Here is a 26,430-nt window from a genome sequence, read left to right as displayed (position 1 = left end):
GTCTATTCATTTGCGTCCACTGCTGTGGAAATTTGCTTTTGTTCTATATATTTGAACCCATTGACGTTAACTAAGTCCTGGTGTCCTCAATAGAGGACATCCTAGCCTTCCCAATGATGGCTAACGTCTTTAGGTAGGACGCAATTAACTTTAATGTCTTGCCGGGTCAAAATGGACACAGCGGTGGACATAAATAAATCGTCTGGGTCTCGGGAGGATATCACAGCGAGAAATACAGCATTTTATTACGCGCGTCAGCAAAATGCAATAATGGCGAAAGTCATTATTTCTCCAACCAAACACTCAAATTTGTTTTTGTAATGAGCTCTATCACACGGGAAGAAATTTTCAAAATAGTTTGAAGGATAATAAAGTCTCAGCCAGTTTCAATGAATTCTTCAGTGGTCACATACTGGGAATTATTCATGAATTGTGACATCCAATTTTATTCATTCAGAGGGTGCAATACAAATAAAAATGGCAAGGACATGTTTGTTACTTTTTTCCACATCGAAGCTAGCACATCGAAATAAAGCTAAATCTGAAATACGGAAAAAACACCGAACTCCGAGTACCGCTCCTCCCCTTTAAGCCTTGATCGACAAGCATGCACATTTTGTTTCACAAACGAGATGGAAATGTATGCACACTAGATCATTTGAACAGCTTAAAGACAAATGAAACCCATGAAGGCTAATGGTAACAGTCAAAAATGAAATTGGGTTTTTTTTTCTTTTTTTTCCCGTCGTGGTTGAAAGGGCCTATTCACAATGAAAGGCACGAGCCATCGGTGTCAGCTATGTATACGGCACGAACATTAACGCTAGGTGCTTGAAAGAAAACAGATGTATATATCATTTCATATTTATAGATATATTTATAACACAAATATAGATTCTTCTTTTTCCTCGTTCATTTGCGACCGAATGAACCGCATGACCCGGCCAAACCAGAAGGTGATTCCTCCATGTGAGGAGTCCGTTTTCACATGGGAGCGTTGGAAAGATGACCTTTGGATGAAAGGTCATCCGTCTGATTCTAAGGAGGCAGATGTTTGTTTGTTTTTTGTTTTTTTTACATCTCGTAGTGGCTAATAATAATGTGCCCGGTGCATTAATAGTAGTGGCTGGGAAATGAGGCTATACCGTGAAGTCCGTCGGAGGAGGAGGACAGAAAACAAGCAAATCTCGTGTTCGCTTTAAGAGCAAAACAGAGACGGGTGTGAGATCTGGTTTCGACCAAGTCAGTTCCTCATACTTAAGCCCCTCCGCAGATTATAACAAGGCCTCCCTCACCAAACCGTAAGCCAGAAGGACGACAGCTAGTCGGTAGCGGGCTGATATTCTTGTTCCTGTGGGAGACAAAACAAAACAAAAAAGAAAAATTTAGAGTTAGACGCGCAATCAGACTGCTTTCGTTGGATTAGCTACGTTAAACGCGCAAACTAGCTAGCAGTCAGTCATTAAGTCATTATATATATATATATATATATATATATATATATATATATATATATATATACAGTATATAGGGTCAGGGACGAGACATGTTTTTTTTTCAAGGCCAATAACAAATACCGTAATTCTCCAAATATACCTTTTTTCCCCCAAAATGAAAAACAAAAGTATGGGTGCGTCTGTATTCTTACAATAAATACCGTGACAGGACAAGCCAGTGCCTTTTGCAGCTCATGTAAGCTGTAGTTGTTAATGCATTATTTTTTTAAAAAGAAGTGAGCAGACTGAACCAGCGTACGAGTTCATACTCAGAAGAAAATTACTAAAAGGGAGAGGATCATGTAAAAGTTACGGTTTCTGCAGCTGATTCAACGGTTAGAGCTAAGATACTCCATTTGACTCATTTATTAATTTTATATATATATATATATATATATATATATATATATATATATATATATATATATATACATATATATACAGTATATAGGGTCAGGGACGAGACATGTTTTTTTGTTCAAGGCCAATAACAAATACCGTAATTCTCCAAAAATACCTTTTTTTCCCCAAAATGAAAAACAAAAGTATGGGTGCGTCTGTATTCTTACAAAAAATACCATGACAGGACAAGCCAGTGCTTTTTGTAGCTAACAGCAGCTCATGTAAGCTATAGTTGTTAATGCATTATTTTTTTAAAAAGAAGCGAGCAGACTGAACCAGCGTACAAGTTCATACTCAGAAGAATATTACTAAATAGGAGGAGATCATATAAAATTTACGATTTCTGCACCTGATTCAACGGTTAGAGATAAGATACTCCATTTGACATTTATTAATTGTATATAATAAACTTGGTGAAAGACAAAGTCTGTGCAACTTTGGGTATTTATGGTAAAATGAACTCATCTGTTTCGCGAGGAAAATTGATGGTTAAGTTTTTGCTTTGGAAAAATAATGAAAATTTAGCCCAGCACAGTGAATGTGTTGAACAAGATTGTGTACAGTATGCATTTTAGTTAATTCAAGAAATAATCAACATTTAGCCCAGTACAATGAATGCGTTGAGCAAGATAATGTACAGTATGAATTTCAGTTCATGAAACACGAATTGAATCGCAAATTTGCGTTGATTTGACGTAATTTCTGGTTTGTTTTGTACAAAATGTCAAAGTTGGATCATACTGACCTAAATAACGGCCCGACCCTTTCCTGAACCATAATTGGATAATTTTAACCCTACTTTTCAAGTTCACGCTATTTAGGATGATGTCACGCCATTGCTTTTTCCCATACAGCCAAAGCACAGCGAACTTTGCGATTTCTGCCGTCCCTTGTGATTTTCCTCTTTTGAATCCCGCTCGTTTTTTACCCAAGTTCATCACATGCCTCTTAATCGTTGTTCTGCTGCTTAACTTTTACAATAAGCCTCTTAAAGTGTCAGCGTTGAATAGCAAGTGGAAGTGTTCATTTAATTTCAACGGGCAAGCAGCCAGCCTCACAATAAAAAGCACAACCTTGTCAAATTTGAACAATCTCTCCCATCTCCGAGTGCTGCCTCCTGTCGACACAAATAAATTGCTTTAGTTTAATGATATCGAGGCGGGTGCTGTGGCGGGATTAAAAAAATTGCAAAAAAGAGCAACCGCACCCTGGAATGGACACTGATTGGCTGTCGTCGTGTTTGGCATAAACTGATAGGCTCCTGTTGTTCAAGATCAGGAGAAAGAGGAAGACGTGAAAACGGAAGAGCGTGTGAGAGCTGTCGGTCCGATGATTGGTAAATTTCACTTAAAAAAAAAAAAATTACACTTAAAGCCTCACTTACCACAAAAGAAGTTCGGGTTTAGTTTACCCCATAAATGCGAAGCACACAGATACAATCAAACACTCCATATTAGGGCTACCGCGATTGAAATATTTTTAGAGCAAATATTACATTGATTAATCTGATGAAATTTAATTTTTAAGTAGATTATAAAACAAATTTTCCGATTTAGTAATAAAATTTATGATTTTTGGACTAATCAAAACAATATTCACTAGCTTTATCATTTCGAAAAATATTCGAGTGACAGCTCTACTTGGGACATTCGATTTCTTGATTTAAATATATTTATAAAAACATGTTACAACTTTTCATTTAACAGTGTTATTTTTTTTAAATGTTGTTTCTCAGGTTAAACAAATGCTACTTTTTAAAAAAATATAAAAAATGTGGCACTGTTAACAATTCAGAATTTCCTTGTGACCCATTTGCTATTTCTTCGTTTTTAATTACTAATAATAATACTATCATTGTTTAATTTGTTCTGTAAAGCGCTTAAAAACACAATTTTATCAGATTAATCAATGGAATATTCGCGAAAATAAATAACTCGAAAAACATTTGGATCGTGAGAGCGCTAGTAGCTAATGGACGATATTTGATATTAATGTTATATTTAAATGATTTGGCGATTGACAAATGTAAACAACACCGATCCTCCAGATGCTCAAAACTAAAGGTTGCGGCCAGCATTTGGGGCTCGTCTCAAATGCTAAAAGGTAATATATTTAAATTGGAAAAAACAAACAAACAAAAAAAACAATCTGAGTTTTTCTCAGAAATTTTTTGATGATATTCGAACGAGATCATTTTTTTTTCAAATCTTTTGACAACACTCGTCGCTGCGAAAAAAGGCTAGCTTCGACTACAAACAACCAATTTTGGAAGCAGCCAAAAATTAGGAGCGCCGCTGAGGAGCCAGACTTCAAACAAACTAGACAACATAATTTACAACAAAGTCAGTGGACAAAAAAAGCAAACGAGTCGAAGACGCACGAACCCCTTCAGCCGGTCGGGGATCATCAGGGACGGATCAAAGTGAATCTAAAGCGGTCCGAGCTCCCCGTGGAGGCGCCGGTGCTGCACCTCATTGTCTCTCTTTGAGCCTCGTTACCTCGCGGCTTTGAAATTTTACAGAGACGTCTCAGGGAGCCAAAATATTTTTGGCAAACTTTGCAAGTTTGTGTTTCGGTTAAGTTGAACAAAATGAAAAACATCCGATCATTTCCAGCCAGTCACACCGATGCTACTCAGACAAGAGACACATTATTCAGAAACATATCCTCCTCATTTGTGTCCAATGTTGTGTCCATTTTGTCTCAGCTAGGACAAAAAAGTCAATTGCATCCCAACCAAATGCATAAAATGTCACTGGAAAGGCCAGGATGTCCTTGACTGAGGACAATAGGACTTAGAAGGGTAGCACCAATGAGTCAACAGATATGGACCAAAAACTAATGTCCACTACATTGGACACAAATAAATCATTTTTGTTTCATTAGCTCAACTCGTTAAACCTCCTGTTATGTTGTGGGTCAAACTGACCCATTTGAAAAGTTATAGTTTTTAAGTTCTATTTGGCTGATAATGACAATAATTAAAATATAATTCGTATGCAAGACTTTTTTTGTTAATTTTTTGCAACTTTTTTTTATAAAGAAGGAAACCTCGGGTCACAATGACCCGAGAATATCATTACTGTTTCTGAGTGAGAAACCAAGAGGTATGTTAGTTCACAGGATTATACATGTAGACAAAATATAAATCTGAAACTCTTGGATAAATAAACAATAACATCGGGTCAAATTGACCCGAGATGTTACTATTTTGGAGGTACAGAAGGAAGATGCAAGTGGAAGCTGAGTGGTGCTTTTGTTTGTGAGTGTTTTTCCAAACATAAACAAAATTTTGAACACTTTTGGATAAATGCACACACCTCCGGGTCAAATTGACCCAGATACACCATTGCTATTTTTGGAAACTAACCATAAATCACTGTTTAAAAGAAAACATTGGATTATGATTTTATGCATTTTGGACAGATATGGGTGACTAAATACATCCCGGGTCAAACTGACCCACGGACCTTCTTGCTTTTCCTTACAAACAAACAAAACAGTGTCCAGATTGATTCATTTTTGCTTGTTTGTTAGGCGTCTGTCTTGTAAGAAAAACAAAAGAAAAGAAAAAAGTCTATCATGCATATTTACCAGCAAGAGTCCAAACCTCTCAGGTCACAAAATAAATAAAGGGTATGCCGAATGATAAGCGGGTCAGAATCAAGAGGAGAAAATGTTAGCTTTGGGATGCTGGAGAGGTGAACTTTCCTGCCCTCTAAATTAATTCAAACGAACTAACGTGAAGAAGTTATGAGCAAGTACTTTTCATAATCAGGCTTGGCGTGTTTCCAGTCTCGGTGTTTTTTGCCCACGTCTAATCCTAAATCCTCGTCTGCCGAGTCAAACGAAACAGGCAAAGTGAAGTAATTCTCGTAATTCCCAAAAGATAACTTAATAATTAGATTTAGATTTTATTTTTGACACAATTTAGGAATATTGATCTGGAAGCCACAAAGTTTGTGTTTTCATACACATTTTAATGTGCATTTTTAGGTTGTATTCTTACCTAAAATAATTATAAAATTATCTAATATATAATATAATAATAATAATAAATTATATCATAAAATTATAAATGATAATAAAATTAATTATATGATAAAATTATAATAAAATAATTACCATAACGGGACAAGTCAAGTGGACGTCAGTTGGCTGTTAGCAGAAAAAGAAAAGAAGCGAGCAGACTGAACCAACGTACGAGTCCATACTTGTTCCCGCAGAGAAATATTACTAAATCGGAGAGGATCATGTAAAAAGTTATGCTATCTCCAGCTGATTCAATTAAGAGTGCACTGGTTAGAGAACACGAAAATGTATTCCATTTGACACATTTATTAAATGTGAACTTTTGGCATAATCACACAATCATGAATTTAGTGAAACACGGATGCTGCTCAACTTTCGGTATTTATAGAAAAATGAACTCGAGCTGTGTCACGAGGAAAAGGAAAATTAACTGTGAATTCTACATTACACTGGAGAGGCGTTCAGTGACCACTCAGAATGTGGGAAATCTGAAACACACTTAACATGCCACAAATATATAATTACGGACATGAACACAAGAAACTATGAAGATTTTAGGAAGATTATATTTATCCTTTTTTGCTATGGTTTTTAGATTGTTGCAAAAGTATTGGTGCGCCCAATACACGGTTTAATAGAAAATACCAGAATTTGACCCCCAAATTAAGGGTGGATCCAATCTTATATTTGGGGAAATGATGGTATGTTTATGTATTGTAAGGGAAAGATATGGTTTGGAGATTTAATAAAGTCATGTTTTGGACCTCAACCCCACATGACACTTCCGAGTTCATTTCGGACGACAAAGAAAATGGTCTCCCCGGACAAATTGCCATTTAGAAGCATTTCTCCATCTGACACAGGAGTCATGTGAATGTCAATAAAATATAAGTGCTGTTGGCAAGGCAATTTCAGCATCAAATGACATTTTTTTCCCCCCAACTTGCCCATTTTGCTGCGGATCATCATTTTGACATCTATTTTCATCACTTGACTTAATGAACGGTAGAAAAAAAATAATATTTTGTCTATAATCAATTTGATGATAAAATTATTTCCCGAATGAGGAATACCTTTAAAAAAAACGTTTTTTTTCCCCATTTACGGCCGACTGAAAAAGACCAACTGTGCTCAAGGCACGGATAATAGCCAATCACGGCTCAGTTTTCATCAAGCTGAGCTGTGATTCTTCAGCACATGTGATATTATTTTCAGTTGACAGCAAGAAGAAAAAGAGCTTTTTAAAACTGTTAGTTGTATGTGAAAAATTTCATAAAAGCGATGATAGGAAAACTAAACATTTTATTGAAGATATTTTGTCGCGTGAGAATCGGATTTTAATAGAAAAACGGTTTTATTTACATATCTTTATTGAGAATACTTTTTGTAAATTGACTGAAGAAAATGCGCAATTTGCATGATTTTTTTTAATGTTTTGGCTGCTAATTTTGTTTATAATTGTTGCTTGTTATCGATCAGACTTTTTGTATGCTTCTAAAATGACAGATGACAAAAAACTTCGAAATAAAAGAAAAATTAAACATTGAGGGAAAGTTGGGGTTTTGTCTGTCATTGTACGGGTACCCGCTTTGCATACTTTAAATTTCAAATTCACGAATTTAAAACGAAAAAAAAATTAGATGTACTAAGCATTGACAAAAAGTGGGGTTTTGTCTGTCATTGCGTGTGCACAGTAAAGCGTTAAAATTGAACGACGAGTGATGAGAAAACATAAAAACGATGAAAAATGCATTGACGGAAATCGTGTTTTTGTCCGTCGTTGCGTTCGTCAGTCAGCGGCAGTTGGGCAATTCGTCGTCGGATCAACGGACTTCCTGTCGGTTGGTGACTGACGGAAACACACTTGACAGACTAGCAAAACATGTAAAATCGGAAAAAATGGTGGATTTACGATAACGGAAAGGGGCCCGGAGGCGCCGACGAAATGGTTGACCAAGAAGCTGAAATTTTACGTATTCTGACCATTTTCCATCTAGAAACAATTCATTGATTACCAAAAATATCAACTGATTAATTTGGTAACTGATTAGTCGCTCATTAATCGTCGCGCCTCGAAATTCTCCAACAATGGCGGCTCTTAGTAATCGCAAATCAGTTCCATTGACGTGTTAAACCCACACAAGATCAATTCAGCTACCGCATTCAATTTTATAGCTTGAATCACAATGTTTGTTTACAGCTAGTCTGAGTCAGAAACGATGCGATGTGCGGAAACTGACAAAGCGGCATGACATTCATCAGGTTAAGAATAGGGACGCTTTAAATAGCTGTTTTGACATTTCTAACTGGCAAGATGACTCATCCGTGCTCAACTGTGAAAGATATACAAAAGGTTTCATTTTCTTATGGTCGCCTTTTTTTTTTTTTTAAATCTATAGGGGAACAATTTGAAAGCTGTGTATTAGACATCGATATTGTTGACATATTGCAATACCAACTGTGTGTATCGCAGTAAGACGAAGTTTCCAAGCCATAATGTATCAATTTTGACATACCTTATCGTGGTAATATTTCATTATAACAAAGTATTTGATACATGAATTCTAATGATCTTTTTGTCTTTTTTACCAAAAAGGCAAAAATATTCCACAATAGAAATTTCCATTCAGGCAGGCCTCAAGTTTACGAACGAGTTCCGTTCCCACACTGGCAAAGTACTGAAATTTCCGTGTAAATCGGAATTAACTCGTTAAGACCCCTAAACAGCCCCTAAATTTTGAAATAAGTGTCCAAATACATGTATAATATTTCACACGGAAGAGGGTGAGGGTAAAATACGGACTTGCTCTTAAGTGACTGAAACTTATGGCTTTACCGATGCCCGCTGACGTTGCGCCTTTCTCCGATCTTTTTTCTGATATTCAGCTTAATTTCCGTCATATTCCGTCATCGCTGTCGTCTTGGTTGAACCAATCGCTAGAAGATTTCATTTTTGGGGGTGTGATGTTAAAAACGGCGAGGATACAGAGAAAATTACGGCGCACAAATGACACCGGTGGGCTACTGCGGACAAAATGGCGAAAAACTCTCAGTCGTCGTAATGTGAAAACAGCGTAGGTCGAGTACCAGGGAACCCGAGATTTGACGGTATTTATTTCAAGACGCCACGCTGTACTGATGTGTATTATTACTTCAGTACGTGTAATTCTGAATACGCACATCTTAAATTAGGTAGGCGAAATCTTAGTACTGATATTTATCGTTTTTTTTCTGACTTCAAATATTAACACAGTCAAGGGCGTGCTCAAAATGAAAATACGTGAACATGCTGATTTTTTTTAAGAACCTTTAACGTAAGATGTCAACGAAAAATACTCCAAAGAATTTCTCCATTCCATCAAAATGTTTTCTGCGTGTTTTCAATACATTGCGATCCGTATCGCGATACGATTTCAATCGGCAATACCAAGCACTATGTCCCATTTAAAAACCCCAGAATAGGAAAATTGCATTTTCCTCGACAGTTTGAATGTCATCGCAAGATCCTCATCTTCCTAGAACCTAAACCCGGGACGTGATAAAAACTTCAACAGTCACACCTGTCTTCCCGTTAGGTGGGCGTGCACGGCACAGAGACACATTTTATCAGCGTCAAACACGCGCCGCAACATAGTTGTCAGCATAACGTTCCCGTCTGATAATCTACGACACCGAAGCCCCCGGGGTTGATTGAACTTGTTTCCATCGTTCAAAAATAATCTATCCGCGTTTTGCTTTGGGGTGCGGGAGGTTTTTCCAGCCCGGAGCGTGAGTGACTTCATGTTGAAACTGCCTTGACCCGCTGGGGAAATGATTGGCATTTAAAGGTGGGCCAGTAAAATTATGACTGAAATTAGTTTGATAGGGAAAGAAATGAAAAATGTGGAGGTAATGAGAATTTAATCTCCCGAGGATAAAAAAATGTAGACTATCACAGTACAAGGGCGGGTGTACTTTGACGAGTTGAATAAGAAAAGAATGTGACTGCAAATGTGACTATAAAAAGGAAATATTGCTTTTAATTTGGCAGTAAAGTGTTAGAATAACATTTGTATTAGATGTGGGTTTAAATGATGAAGGAAGCCACGGTTTCACACGGTGGTCCAGTTTTATTCAGTTTACCATTGTACGGATTAGCTGGGGGCGGTAAGGCTTAGTCGGGTTTGAGTTTGCAATGAATAAATATGAGTAATATCTTCTGTGGTTGGTTTCTCCGGGAGGGGGTCAGCGAAGAAAAAGAAAAGGCTAGCAGGAATTTCACATTTATGTCAGAATTCTGACTTTCAAATGCTCATCGTTTTGACAAATGAGAATTCTGACTATCCTCAGGATTCAAACTAACTTAAAAGTGAGATTTCTGATTTTCGAAGAAAAAGAAAAGGCTAGCAGGAATTTCACGTTTATGTCAGAATTCTGACTTTCAAATGCTCATCGTTCTGACAAATGAGAATTCTGACTATCCTCAGGATTCAAACTAACTTAAAAGTGAGATTTCTGATTTTCGAAGAAAAAGAAAAGGCTAGCAGGAATTTCCCGTTTATGTCAGAATTCTGACTTTCAAATGCTCATCTTTCTGACAAATGAGAATTCTGACTATCCTCAGGATTCAAACTAACTTAAAAGTGAGATTTCTGATTTTCGAAAAAAAAAGAAAAGGCTAGCAGGATTTTCACATTTATCTCAGAATTCTGACTTTCAAATGCTCATTGTTTTGACAAATGAGAATTCTGACTATCCTCAGGATTCAAACTAACTTAAAAGTGAGATTTCTGATTTTTCGAAGAAAAAGAAAAGGCTAGCAGGATTTTCACATTTATGTCAGAATTCTGCCTTTCAAATGCTCATCGTTCTGACAAATGAGAATTCTGACTATCCTCAGGATTCAAACTAACTTAAAAGTGAGATTTTTGATTTTATTCTCATAATTCTCATGGTTTTAATGCTCAGAATTCTCACTTTGATTGCTGTGTAAAGAAAAAATGGAAAAAAAAGTCAGAATTCTTACAACAGTATAAACTATTTTCAGATTATTCATTTTTATTCTCAGAATTCACACTTTGATAAGCGTTTCATTCTGAGTGCATTCATTCTGAGAAAATTATTTTGCATTCTCAGTAATGTTAAAACTCAGGTCTAAGAACTGTCAGTTTTTTACTCTCAGAATTTTGACTTATTTCTCAGAATTATCTCTAGTCAGAAACCTTACTTTTCTCAAAACTCGTTTTTTAATCTCAGAATTCTGATTTTATTCTGAGAATCCTCAATTTAATAAGGGTGTAAATAAAATAAAGAATTCTGAGCATTAATTCAAAATGATCCCGAAAGTCAGAACTCTTCCTAATATCATAATACTATTTTTTTCTTAGAATTTTCACTTTGATTCGTGTGTAAAGTAAAAAAGAGAATTCTAAGGAAACTGTCAGAATTCTGAGCAAAGTCAAAATCCTCACTTTGAAGTTAGAATTCTCATTTTTCTCAGAGTGAAAAATCTTAAAATAGTCTGAACTCTAAATTCAGAACTGTATTTTCAGAATTTTCAATCATTTTAAACTCAAATATTAAAACCAAATTCTGACTTTGTTCTCTAAATGATCATTTTGCCAAGCGTGTAAATAAAAAAAATAGATCCTGAGAACAGTCATACATTAATGCCAGAATTCAAACTTGACTCTCAGAATGCTGAATCGTTCTATTCTAAGAATTCTGACTATCCTCAGAAGTCTCAATCTTTTTGTTCTTAGAATTCTGGCTTTATTCTTAGAATGATTTTTTTTTAACACAATTTAAATAAATAAACGAGATTCAATCGAAAGATTATTCGATAATCCAAATCATTTTTAGTTGCAACGATACGTTCAGCTACGTCGAATTTCTAGTGTTTTGAGCATCCTATGGAGCATCCTCCTGAGATCCATTGTCCACTACCGTGGACACAAATAAACAAACATAACTCCATTTACCCTGGACAAATTCAGAGGTACGTAATTAATACTCAAAGCATAATCGCGGATCGTCTGGTATGAACTCGTTCGCCTTGTTGACGAGCGGCCTTGGGTAAAAACGGACGACACAAAGAAACCTTCTCGCTCAACGGATGCGATAATAATGTTGGATAACTTCCGGCATGGCTTCTTATAGGCCGAATGATTATGCCCCGGCATGCCCATTGTATCTCGGATGTACGAGAGCGGCTTTCGCCATCTGTTCCAGACGACGGTTATTCGCTTGTTTACAAAGGCAAGTGTCTGCCTTGATTGCTTTTATGCCGTTCACAATCCCGAGCCGCCGCTCGTAGAATATCGCGATGAGCGAATTGACTTGTGAATCCAAAGCTCATCGCATCATATTCAGACGCACAAGGGCACCTTGTTCAAAAAGTATTTGGCGCGGAAAGCAGAAGTTGAAACTTCTTTTCCCAATGAATCAAAAAAACAAACCAAAAAACGGATGTATCCCAAAATAGACAATATTGCCTATTATCAGGTGGATGTGGAATTCAAATTGAATAAAGTTTGACAGAACAATAATGCGGCATAACCTGGTGCGCCTCATAACTGGTTTCCTTGGAGATCGCGGCTTTTCACATTTAGAACCCTTCCTATTTAATTTCTGAAAAATATGGTAGTTTACATTTTTCCGGAAACAGCAATTTTATTAGTGCTGAATCGAGAAATGGATTGGAATAAAATTCCTTAATTGCTGCACTAGTTTGTTTACCTTAATAGGTGGTAATGCGTCGTATAACCCGGTGCACTTTATAACCGGTGACCCTTAGAATTCATCACGCCTTATAACAAGTCCATGTATGGATGTTGGCTTTTCAGTTATTATAATTAAATTACTTCCAATTTACATCGTTGGAAAAATAACGCCGCTCTATATCTGTTGATGAACACAAATGCATTTTTAATTGGGCTAAATCTAGAAATAGATTCGAATAACGTGACTTATTTGCTCTACTGATTTGTTTCCCTTCGCATTTAATATGTCGAATAACATGGTGCATATTTTGCATCTTATAACCGGTATATCTTTAGATACCGGCATTTCAAATATTGTTAAATTCCTTACTAGTTACACAGCCCAAAAATATATAGTACTTTACATCTGTTTATCAATATCAATAATAAATATGTCCCTTTAGATTTCGATTAGTAAAAATGCATTAATAGGGCCCAATCTAGAAACGGTTTTGACTAAACAGACTTATTTGCCGTACCATTTTGTTTCCTTTAATAAGCACGTTATAACAAGGTGTGCCTTGTAACACGGTGCATCTTATAACACGGTGCACCCTGTATATAGAAATCCCCAAAATAGACCTGCTCTTTGAGATCGCACCTTCGAACCTTACACTTTGCCTTATAGTCCGAAAAATACAGTTCCGTACTTTATTTGTATAACCAGAGAGGAGCCAAGTGCGGAGATCTCAATTTATATCATTTCAGAGTTCATTTGGAGGGTATCCATACGCACATAGATAATCACTCTGGTTTCATCTGGATGACTGAAGTGTGGAATCACTTCGAACGGAGACATTTCCATTTTGTTCTCCCGGACTCAAGCGTGAGACATGCATTAATCAGAGCACACAGAGCTCCCTTTGTTCGTATTTTCTGCACCTATGCACACTATCCTTTCAGCTTGATCAAGACTCTCACTGTGACTTTGACCTACGACTGTTTTCCCCGTGCCTGCTCGTGTAATTTGGGAAATTAAGTCATTTTAACTGTGAATATATCGAATTTGGTTCCTTTCCTGGAAGCTTTATGGAAATGACTCAATTGATTTAGTGCGTCGCTACCGTCGGTCTGTCTATTAATGTATGCAGTTAAGCTGACTGCGGTCCTTTCGGCTCAACTTTAAGGAACTCTAGGACCATAATATTGAGAAGTAGACCTGAACTGATTCACTGCCAACCCGCCAAGTAGAAATGGATCTTTGACGTCTATAGTCATGAATGACAATGAAAGAATTACCGTTAAAACGTGTCCAATTGCTTGACTTATTTGCAAGCTCGCTGAATAGCAGAATGAAGAAACAAAATATTATTCAAAATTTTGCAGGATAGAGTCAAACACTAGAGAGAATTCCCATTCTCTCCGAAAAGTGCCAACAATTCCAATGGGTATCATTTAAAAAATATATGTATAACATGACTCAGATGAGTCCAATTACTTTTGCCAGACCGAGCCGACTTTAAATACATCGAAAGAAATAAATGGGGAGTCTTACCTCTTTTAATTGCTAATAATAATTCATGTTGCGTATGTACAGCTTCACGGTTCTCATGAGCATTAAGGTGCAAATACTTACCGTAATTTTCAGATATACTTAAAATCCCTACGTTTTCTCCGAAACTGATATTGCACCTTTGTACTCAGGCGCACCATTATTTATGCATGTCCTCTTTCAGTTTGTCTTTTATCATTTAAATTTCTCATGATTTCCGAAATTTGTTTGTAATTGTTCGCATTGCTTAATATGTGGAAATGTGCTTTCGGTATGTCCCCCATGCGCCTGATAACCGCAAGCACTTTCTAATTAGAAATGTGGAAAAAAAAAACATCTGCATATTGAGACTGCGCTATATAGTTGGAAAAACACAGTAAATAAACAACAATCTCCTCATTTATATACCTGAGCTGGGATGGTGTTTATCCGTGTTGGAGGATGTGTGAGAAGACGATGAGGAATCCACCCTCTGATCTGAACTCATACCGTCTTGGCCCAAAGATGAGACGGACTTTCTTGGTTTCTTGTCTGTCAGGTGCAGAGGGGAGCTTTTCTTGGGCGGCTGCAATGGACGTCTTGCTCTGGCGGAGGCGTTGACCCTCAGCCAAGCTTGGGCTTTGTAATCCACAATCTCCCCGTAGTTGGCCTGTGTCACCCGGCACTCGTACAAACCCTCGTCGCTCTTGCTGACTCTGGAGATCTGGAGCTTGTGGGAGATATCATTGCCCTGCACTTTGACGGTCTGTGAAAATATGCAGGGGTGGATACATTTCATTACACTGAAAAGCAGGACGTTTGGGTCAACATGCTGGCTACCGTTTACCATTTGGTAAAATCCACCGGTTTTAAAAGAGACAGGTGTTATAAATAAACCAATGAATGAAAGCAAATATTACGACTCAGGTCTTTTCTAGTTTCCTTATAGCTCTCCAGGACACTTAGACTACAGTTTTCACTTATCCGTTGGTCGGAACCCCGTCATAACAAAGTCATCGTTGTTTCAGAAAAGGTAAAGTTATATATGTTAAACCGTTCACTGCCATCGACAGCCATCATTGGCAATCAATGCATTAACTGACATCTAAAACTGTATCCGACCTGTCCATTTATTCAGCTTCTAAAATGGCCATGCTGAAGAAGATTGTTCGCCACAGTAAGCAAAGCGAGACTACCAGTGTCGTGAAAGAAAAAATGGCTACCAGCAACAGTGGTATGATTGAATGACTGGAACCAATTTGATGCAAATAATATCCTTCCTCTACATTCCGTTGATTAGCTCCTTAGGAAGAAGTTGTTAGAAAATCAGTTGCTATTGAGTGTATGCCGCATGCATCTGTGGATCATCAGCGAGGTTCTAATATAGATGCCGTTTTTTGCACATGCATACAGCAAATTATGAATTATTTCTTACAACGTTGACTGTTTCGTATTTATTTCACTACTTGAAGTAGTCATACTCAGAACTTCAGACCAGAAAGACAATGACTGGTCAAAGAACCCCCCCCCCCCCAAAAAAAAAAAAAAAAATACAATGCCTCATATGTTTTTTTTCTAGAAATGCAACAAAAAAAGACTCTACTATGGTGCATTTGAAGTAGTGGAAAGACACAATTCTTTTCCATTAATCAATTTATCATTGATTAAAGTACCGTATTTTCCGCACTATAAGGCGCACCGGATTATAAGGCGCACCCTCAATTAATGACATATTTTAAAACTTTTTCAATCACAATATAGTAATACTCAAAGTAATAACAAAAATAACTCTAAACTCTCAATAGCATAATAACTCAATGTTAATATGACCAACTATAAACACACAAAATAAACAGGTAAAGCTTACTTTAGCACTTCATTCCCCATATATGAATCCCAATCTCAATATTGATCCATATATAAGGCGCACCTGATGATAAGGCGCACCATCAGCTTTTTAAAAACAATTAAGGCTTTTAGGTGCGCCTTATAGTGCGGAAAATACGGTAATACTAGCTTGGTCTCAACAGGTCTTGGAAAAAAAATGCTGGGACTACCCAGGTCAAGACTAAAACAAATGTAAAAATGCCCTGGATCCTGAGACGAGATTCAAGACCCTTAAAAAGTGTTCTCGAAACCGTCCAAGTCTGATATCGAAAACTAAAACACTGACTATCTGAGTATTCGAAAGACCACATGCTCTGCTTTTCTTGTGCAGTTTCATGGTAGCAATCTCATTATCAAAGTAACAAAGCCTCAGGAATTTTCTTTTACGTTTTTTTCCCCGATCTAAGCAGCCCAGGTAAATGTCCAAAATGGATCACACATACACACGTGAACTCTAATTCCACAGAGGTCAACTTTACACCATTGTGCTCGGAATTGAGCTGAGGGTTTCCTTGCTTTATTTTCCCCGGTGTTTCAGTTTCTTCCCGTTTCTGTCAGTAATTGCCTTTCAAGTGTTGATTTAGCCACTTTGCTTTGTTTGCCACACTGATTGTCTTTTTGTGTAATGGGCCCTGTGTTAAGGGGTTAAACAGACTGTTTTAACAGCAAGAATGTTTTCGGTGGATTGGTTGGGTGAGCAGCCTAGCACATTTCTCTTATTTCACATTTCTATTATTATTATTATTTACTGTGCAGCGCTTTTCCATTTTTGAGGGCCTAAATATGCACGAAAAGTCACCAAAATTTGCACATTTGTTGGGCCCGGTGAAAAATTTGATATTTTTGTGTTTCCCAAAACAATGCAAAAAAAATAGCTCTGCAGCGCCACCTAAGGTCGAAAAAGTGCACCTGGTCCCCATTACCTACAACTTTGGCATGAATCATTATCCAACTGAGGGGCACACATAGTCCAAATATCGTGAAGATCTCTTGACATAAAAAATGAATCTTCTCCATATTTTTGGGGTGAATGGCCTTTAGGAATGTCTTTTGACTCATATGCAAGCGATCCCCCCAAGATTATTGCAATCCAATCCTTCCGTCTTTGAAACAATCTTGTAGCTCTCGCTTTTTTCGGGCGAAGTAATGATCACCTCTCAGTTCTTCCGTGTGGTGCTGTAGCACCTTTCTGTAGTGATTAAATTCTTTGTATTTGCTGGGTTGGTTGTATTTACAGAAGACACTTTATTTATATATTTTGTTTTATGGCTCCTTGCCTGGTGAGGATTGAGTTCTGGGCTAAGACGGGTAAGCTGTACAAGTTCATCCTTGACCGGCAGCTTTTCAGATATAAAATAACGGAATCCCGTTGTTTAAAAATAGACGTTGGTGGACTTCGGAAGCAGGGGTGGATTCATTTCATTTGAGTGGGGAACGGTATAACTGTCAATGGTTATGGGTGAGCTAAGCTTCGTTAAAATCGATGTTTGATGTCTATAGTCATCAATGGTAGTGAATGAGTAAGAAAAAAAAGATATTCAGAGGTAACTCTACTAATAAAGTTAATTTGTTCAAGAAGTCCATTTCGCAATGTGAATTTTTCTTAAGTAGACGCTTTTTACATGTCAATAGCCTAATTCGTTCCAAGCCTTACCCCCAAAAAAAGTTCCTAAATCTTTTATATGCATAACATACATTGTAGCAGTTGATAATATGAACATAGTTCATTTGTTTGCCTTGAGATGGCGCTAGCGTATTGGTGGTCCACGCAAACAAGTTTGTGTACGTCTTTTTATTTGTACGTTTATTATTTTGCATTTCCAGTGATCGAGGCATCATTTACACGTCCACATCAGCAGCAATATTTATTTGAGGATAATTTTAAGCGTGTAATTAACTTTTAGTTTAGTTTAGTTTAAGGTCATGTGAAGTTCTTCCTGTATGTCACGCTAACGTCAGACGGAACAACATGCTAGTTCACTTGCGATTCGAGAAATATTTTTATTTGAAAATGTACAATATTAGCTGTAGCTAATATCAGTTTTACGTTTGTTAGTACTACGGTGTGTACTGTTGGTGCAAAGTGTAAGACCACAGAAAATAGAGAAAAGAACTGTGTCTCTTGTTTGCAGACAAGCAGGTGTCTCAAGAAATTATGCAAATGTATCGTAGGAACCATAGGAAATCCTCATTAGAAAAGACGACTGCTAGTTGTGATCTTTTACATTATAGTCTTTCTCGAGAGAGGGCTGGTTTCTCGCATCTCATTATTATACGCAAAATATTTCCTCTTTTGTGTCCTGAATTTTATTTCGTAACTAGAGATCATGTTTTTCAAAAGAGACGTTTCGTTACCTGATTTTTTTGTAATAAGAGGCATTCGTAAGGAGAGGTACCACATTAATAGGCCACTGTAATAGAAAAGCTATAAACGGGCCTTGACGTTGACAAATGACCAAAAACGGTTGACGTTTTTTCACCGGCCGGGCTGGCCTCAACTCACACTTTGATGAGACGCTGCCAAAGGATGATGACGCTGCACTGGACAGCTGTCAGATTCTGTCATTGAAGGGATTACAGCTGTGCATTGTCACAAGCTGGTTCATAGGTTTGTTAGCCAATTTACGCGATTAACCGGATTTCAATATGTTGCACGTTTGCTAGGTCAAAGCACATTCAGTGCAGTATTTGTCAATTTGACACCCTATGATTTCCCACAATAGAAATAACCATTCCATACCATGGCGAATTTAATGGAGCTGGACTGCTTTTTTGGAGAATTTCTATATTCTCTCATTATCATTACAACATAGAAAATAATCAACAAGCAGTGAATGATTTTTTTTTCCCACCCCTCGCAACCATTCAACTTCAAGGATCCGAGTACTTCTAAATTGTCCAATTTCTGCCAATTACTAGTCTGACTGAAATCATAATTGGACCTTGAGAAGCACTGGCTTAATGGTTTTGGACTTACACTTATTTTTGTCCCCTCATCATCAGGCTCCGGCGTTATCTCCATCTGTAACAAAGAAAGAAAGACGATTAGAATTGTGGAAGCGGACAATCCGTGTCACCAGTAATGGCTACGTTTGCTTGGACTAAATTGAACTATAACCCTATTATTATTGACAAACATTACATTTCATTTAAAAAAGATCCCTCGATAATGCCATTGCATAAGCTATTGGAGCACATGGCATAATTACAGTCTCCCCTCTAATGTACCCATCTTATTAACCAATTCACTGCCAGCCCCGTTAAAATGGATTTTTATGTTTGTTTGTTTGGTTATTTTTACAGCCGTGAGTGGCCCTGTAAAAAAAAGGTCTTTGATGTATATAGCTGTCAATAGCAGTGCATGAGTTACCCTAACCTCACAGAATTATTATAGAACTGTATTTTTTGTGATGGCATATGGCTCAGTTTTAATCAACAGTTATATGGCACACCGGGTTATAAGATGCACCAGGTTATAAAGCACATAAGGATATAAGGTAGGCCAGTATATAAGGTGCACCGGGTTTTAAGAAACATCGGGGTAAAAAGTGTATCGGGATATAAGGTGCACCAGGTTAGATGGGACTGGCCTATAAGGCGCACCACAATAAGACGCACCAGGTTATAAGGTACAGGTGGTATAAGGTGCACCGGGATGTAAGGCGTACAGGTTTGTAAGCACGCAGGGATATAAGACGCACTGGAATAAAATGCACACGGGTTATAAAATAAACTGGGTTATAAAGTACATAAATCACACCAGGTTATAAGGCGATCGAGTTAAAGGGCGTACCAGAATGCAAAAGGCGCTGTGGGTAATAAAATGAATCGGGATATAGGGTGTAGAGAGTTATAAGAACAGCTGGATTTGAGGTGCACTGAGTTATCAGGCACACCGGGTGATGAGGTGTACCAATACGCAGAGAAATGTTACATATACGGGAATATCAGGTGCAATGGAATATATGGTGCACCGGGTTATAAGGAACGGGGTTATAAGATGCACTAAGGCACAAGATGTGCTGGGATATAAGGTGCGCAAGGTTATATGACAAACCAGGTTATAAAATGCATCGGGTTATAAGGCGCACAAGGATATAACACGCACCAGGTAATAGCGCCGGGATATAAAGCGCACCAGGTGATAAGACACACCAGAAAATAAGACGCGAGGTGCAGTGGGTTATAAAATTCACCAGGATATAAGACACACAGGATTACAAGAACGTTGTGATAAAAGGCACACCAGGTTATCGGGTAAACAAGATTATAAGGTGCACCAACTGACATCAAAATATAAGGCAGACTTTGACAGTAGACCTATTCTCACACACTGTAGAAACAACAAAAAAAGACCTTCAAAGAAGGATTCCGTGAGACAATATTTCCAGAGGAGGAACTGTGCCTCAATGCCATCAGTGTCTGCAGTAAAAGTATTATTACCGAATAAAGCTTATGACAATAATAAAAGCATGAAAAGTAGTAAAAATTCTTTTTGCGCCATGCCAGCACAATTCTTGACTACTCACTCTGCTTTGCATTGCTTTTAGAAGCATTACCGTTCCGTTTTTTTTGTTACGTCGGCTATACGATGGATGTGAGTCATGCCTGGTAAGAGGAGTTCCTGTGATAAAGTCGAACGGGTATGGGCAATGAGGGAGGACATGAGGACCGTCTAATGCCTTCCATGACTGGAATGAGAAGAGAAGGGCAATAGAAGGATAAAGATGGCTACTTATGAGCATTTGCTGCAGCGAACACTCCTTCAACTGCTGTAATTAGCATGGAGAAACCAGCGCTGCTCTCTGGAGGATGCGCTATGGACAGGTGATTAATGAGCAGAATTACTGCTGGATCCAGCTTTCTCTGCTCGCATGTAGTGTGACTCTTACATCTTGATTTCACAGATGGACCTGACATACTCTATTGTATTGAAGAGATGTCTTTAATGGGGAAGCATAATTCATTGCCCTCTGCCGTGGCATTAGACCGTTTCATGTCATTAATTTCAGCCTCCCCCTTTACAAACTTCACAGTAGTTTTATGGGCTGGCTGTGCAGTCTATATTTGTCACCTGAGAAGGATAAAGCATTTCACTGGAGGGGAACTTCTCTACCTGCTTAAATGTGATGCAACATACACTGCGGATGTTCAACAGGGGTTTACATGTCTCCGCAGAAGGCGATTTAGTACGGTTTTCGATACGTAGGGCGCAAAACCAGTGAAGGACGCTTCGATTTGAAAAGGGGAACGGTTTCATTCGGTACAGCTCGGATTGGATCCGATATGCTACGGACGTTGAATGTTGTGTCCATTGTGTCTGCTAAAGCCCCTATCCCACTGAGATATGAACATTTGCAAGTGTTGATGTAGGTAGCGAATGCATGTTCACGTCAGGGATTCATCATGCTTGCTTCAAACTCACAAGGCGCTTTTGGAAGAACTGGTAGACAATGTTTTAGAACGTCTGAAGTGGAGTTGTGACCTTGAACAAAACCCGAAGAGATCAAAACCTACCTTTCCAGAAAATTGCCAAAGTTCGCCCATCTGTGTGATAGGAGCTTTAAGTATGCATCTATCTATCTATCTATCTATCTATCTATCTATCTATCTATCTATCTATCTAGATCGAGCATTAACAGGCTGTTAGATCTATCTATCTATCTATCTATCTATCTATCTATCTATCTATGCTTAGCTAGCTACTGTAGCTAGATAGCTACTGAAGTTACCGACCTACCTACCTACCTATCTACCTATCTAAGATTAGCTAGCTATATAGCTACTGAAGTTATCTTATCTACCGACCGACCGAACTACCTACCTACCTACCTACCTACCTACCAATCTATCTATGTTTAGCTATCTAGATAGTTACTGATGTTATCTACCTACCTACCTACCTTACTACCTACCTATCTATTTATGTATCTATCTATCTAAGATTATCTAGCTAGATAGTTACAGAAGTTATCTTCCTACCTACCTTCTTACCTACTTACCTACCTATCTATCTATCTACCTAAGATTAGCTAGCTATATAACTACTGAAGTTATCTACCGACCTACCTACCTACCTACCTACCTACCTATCTATCTATGGTTAGCTATCTAGATAGTTAATGAAGTTATCTACCTAGCTACCTACCTTACTACCTACCTATCTATCTATCTAAGATTAGCCAGCTAGATAGTTACAGAAGTTATCTACCTACCTACCTTCCTACCTACTTACCTACCTACCTACCTATCTATCCTTAAATTAACTAGCTAGCAATCTATGACGTTACTGCTTATATTCTACCTACCAATTCCTTGTCCCGCTTTCAGAAAAATATAACCTTTGCACGTTATATGCTACGTTGGGCATTCAGAAATTGTGATTCAAAATGATCATGCCATTTAGTTGTTTCAAATGAATGCACGTCAAAGCACTGAGGAGCTCCAATGTACCGGGGTCATGGGATTCATCTTTAATCATCATATAAAAACAAATAAATAAACTCACGTCATCTAAAAGAGATATTTTTGTTCGAAACTTGGTGAATGAGGTCTATTTCTTCTCTTTGGTAGCGCATGTTCCCCGAGATGGTGAAATTTCAGTGACTTAGGGACGAGTGGAGTCATTATTTCCTCTTTTCATTTACATTACGGTTCTCTCTATATTATTGCATGAGTGCGTTCTTAGTCAAAGCCAGCAGCACTTAAAAGTATCTCAAATTCAATCTTCTGTCTCCTCATTGCAAAGCCCGTCCACCGTGACACTCGGCCATTCTTCGTTAAAAATGTCTCATTGACTACTCGTAAAATATGCGCTACAATTACCCGGCATAAAAAGCTTCATTGACACCCTGAAACTCAATTATCATCACATAAAGCAAAACTGTCATGACTTCAACTGGAATAGAAATGAGGCAATCCGCTGTTTCTTTGATTGTTTTACAAGTGTTAGATGACGGTGAAAGTCCTGGATGATTGACATCCATGACTAGTTAAATGCGTGATCAAAGAATCAATCAAAAATATTAAAAGAGACAGTGCATGAGTAGTCTATGTGTAGGATCTTGATACAAGTATGATATTCTACTTTGCGTAAATTTTGTCTCAGCAAAATAGCTAATTTAGGTAGCTAGCCAGCCATACATTAGCTAGCTTTGTATTATATTATAGTGAATGAGTTAATATATCCACATGAGACGCAGCCTATTCATTTTTGTTCATTTCCATTTTGTCTCAGCAAGATGGCTAATTTAGGTAGCTAGCTATCTAGCTATATATTATTTAGCTAACTAGCTATATATATTTTCTAGCCTCATATTATAGCTAATGAGTTAATATATGCTCCCGAGACCCAGCCCATTCATTTTTGTAGACTGTTGTGTCTATTTTGGTCAAGCTATATAGCTAATTTTGGTAGTAGCTAGCTAGCTATATATGATCTAGCTTTACATTACTGCATAATACAGTGAATGAGTTAAATATCCTACTGACGTGCAGCTTATCCCTTTATGTTGACTGTTGTGTCCATTTTCTCCAAGCAAGCTAGCTCATTTACATAGCTATATATCTAGCAATCTAGCCATCGATTAGCTTGCTAGCTATGCGTATTATCAAGCTTTGTATGATACTACAATTAGTTAATATATTCTTCGGAGACCTGGCCTATTTTTCTGTAGAATGGTGCGTCCATTTTGTTGCTGCAAGATAGCTACTTAAGATTAGCTAGTTTTAATTAGCTAGTTTAAATTTATATAGTGAATGAATTAATATACACTCATGACACCTAGCCTATTAATTTTTATCGACTGTTGTGTCTATTTTGGCTAAGCAAGATAGCCAATTTACGGAGCTATTTATCTAGCTATCTAGCCATATATTAGCTAGCTAGCTATATGCATATATATATATATATATATATATATATATATATATATATATATATATATATATATATATATATATATAATATTAAGCTTTGTATTCTATTAGTATTTTTACGTTGAATGCTGTGTCCATTTTGTTGCCGCAAGATAGCTACTGAACATAGCTAGCTATTAGCTAGCTTTATATTATATATAACAGTGAATGAATTAATATATACTCATGAGATCTAGCCTATCTATTTATGTTGACTGGTGTACCCAATTCGTCCTAGCAAATTAGCTAATTTAGGCACCTAGCTATTAAGCTAGCTATTTAATAGCTACTGTATCTTTATGATATAGTATAGTGAATGAGTTAATATAGCTTTCTGAGACTCAGCCTATTAATCTGTGCCCACTTTGTCTCGGAAAGAAGAATCTCTGCTAAAGAGGGCAAAAATTAATAGGCCGGAGGATCTTGGGATATACGTCCACGTTAGTTCAAGCATACCTGTCCAAAGAAATGAATTAATGTGCCTATAATGAGGCGTTTCATGTTGGAATCTAATCAGGAACCCGATTCAGATAATAAACGTCAGCTAATGAAAGCGCTTTGATGTGAGCCTTGACCTGCCTGAACGAAGGAACGAATGAATAAAGCAAGCATTGTTCTTCCTCTCGGGAACTCAACGCCAAGGGTTTCCCTTCTCTCAGGGTTAACAAATTGAGAGAAAAGAGAGGAGGCAAGACAGCTGGGTGGGGGATCACTAGCACGCTGTGTTCTCAAAACCCGATCTTACTTGCCCGTGTAGAACAGGGCACTTTCTTCTCACTTTTAATATACGTATTTTCATAGGCGCTAACTTTACACGCCATTGTTCCTTTCGTTAAATTTCTCCCCATATAATATAATATTATAATAAATATGTGCTAGCTAGCGATGCCTAGCTAGCTACCTAAATTAGCAACACATTTTTGGGAATTTGTCATTTCGACTGACGAAAGAAAAAAACAATTCACCGAATATAAATGAACTACAGGTCCAGCAATTAATCTACAACAAATAAACTTCCGAATTTTCATCGTTGATTATATTTCAAATTCGATTAATCATTTCAAGGCTGAAAAATGCTCAGAGTTCAAGCCTCTCAATTGGAAATATTGTCCGATTTCTTTACTTCTGTATGACAGCAGTTTGATGATTATTGTGCTGAATCAAAATGTGAAATTGTGAAAATATTTGCTTTCATTTTGGAAAAAAAATATGAGCAAATACTTTTGAAAAAAAAATGGTTGAAACACAAGTCAACAAAGAATTTTCTGTTTGCTGTGATAGTTTGACTGCACCTCAATGGAATGTTGCAAAAATCACAGGAAAATCAATGTCGTTTATGTCGTTAAAATGCATTTCAGAAATTGTGATTTTAATGCTTTTATATGGTCCAAAATTTGGACAATGATTATTTATGCAACCAAAATCTCAAACGTCCAGCTGCAATCACATAGAACGATTATAATCATTGCATTTTTAAATTTGCTGGAAATTTCAGCTCCCGAGTGTTTCTTTCTCATTGATTCCTTTGTGATATAAAAAAAATCCAGAGGAATTTATAATTTGTAATAATTTGTAGCATAACGCTACAAGGGTTAACTCATTCACTACCAATGACGGCTATAGACGTCAGAGTTAATTATTCTAATTGTCACAATATGTCGCTGGCCTATATTTAAAATAAAAAAAAATGCATTAATTGCTATGAATAATAGTCAATTATTTCACGGAAGAGCTTTTAACTCATTCACTGCCAATGACGGCTATAGACGTCAAATCCATTTTTACAGGGCTGGAAGTGAATGAGTTATTTGATTATTTAAACACACAAGCATTCCACATTCCAGGAATGTTTTTTCTTTTTTTTTTTTTTTGCATTTCAAAGTGGCTCCCTTTTCGTTTCAAAAAGCGCCGTTACTCCCCGTGGGTTTGAGGGGATGGCATACTTAATCCAAGCGTGTCACTGTGCGCTTGCTGCGTTTAGGCTTGTGCTTAAATTGAACGAAAAGACACAAAGAGGAGAATTAATCACAATAAAAGAACATTACCAAGCAACGGCACACACACACACACACACGCAAAAAAAATGTATTTAGAGAGACTTTGGGGCAGAGGATTTGTTAGAACGTTCCGTATTATGACAAAAAAATGGCGCGGCAAATATACCCTTTTCATACCAATGAGACGGGGGAATAAAAAGTGTAATGTTATAGAGAACATTAATCAGTGCAGTGGTGAACTGTAAAGGGATGCCTAATTACAGTGCTCACTGAGTCCCGCTTGAAGATGTTTTTGGGTCTAAGCTCAGTTGTTAACCCTAATTACAGCCCACAGTTGACAGGAGTTCCTTTCACATGCAAACACTAATCCCTTTCACAGCCCATCGGTGTATGACAAGGAATATGTTAATTACATGTAAAGTCTTCAATTGCACATATAAACACACGCAAGTGCACTGTTAGCGAATAGTCCCCCGATGAATACAATT

General features: G+C 37.4%; 1 protein-coding gene across 1 annotated transcript in view; it reads right to left on the bottom strand.

Annotated features, from left to right (window-relative positions):
- Nucleotides 1–430: 430 nt before the first annotated feature.
- vstm2a (V-set and transmembrane domain containing 2A) overlaps nucleotides 431–26,430 on the bottom strand; it is a 48,104-nt gene continuing 22,104 nt past the window's right edge. Inside the window, exons 3-5 of the mRNA XM_088402322.1 lie at nucleotides 19,006–19,050; nucleotides 14,571–14,907; nucleotides 431–1,351 (exon numbers count right to left, since the gene is read on the bottom strand). Of these exons, the coding sequence (XP_088258448.1) occupies nucleotides 1,275–1,351; nucleotides 14,571–14,907; nucleotides 19,006–19,050 (459 nt within the window). The 3' untranslated portion in view covers nucleotides 431–1,274. The remainder of the gene's footprint in view (nucleotides 1,352–14,570; nucleotides 14,908–19,005; nucleotides 19,051–26,430) is intronic.

The sequence above is a fragment of the Hippichthys cyanospilos genome, chromosome 19, assembly GCF_059441005.1.
Source record: "Hippichthys cyanospilos isolate Australia breed blue-spotted pipefish chromosome 19, RoL_Hcya_1.0, whole genome shotgun sequence".
In the NCBI taxonomy this organism is placed as follows: domain Eukaryota; kingdom Metazoa; phylum Chordata; class Actinopteri; order Syngnathiformes; family Syngnathidae; genus Hippichthys; species Hippichthys cyanospilos.
This window is presented reverse-complemented; position numbering and strand designations above follow the sequence as displayed.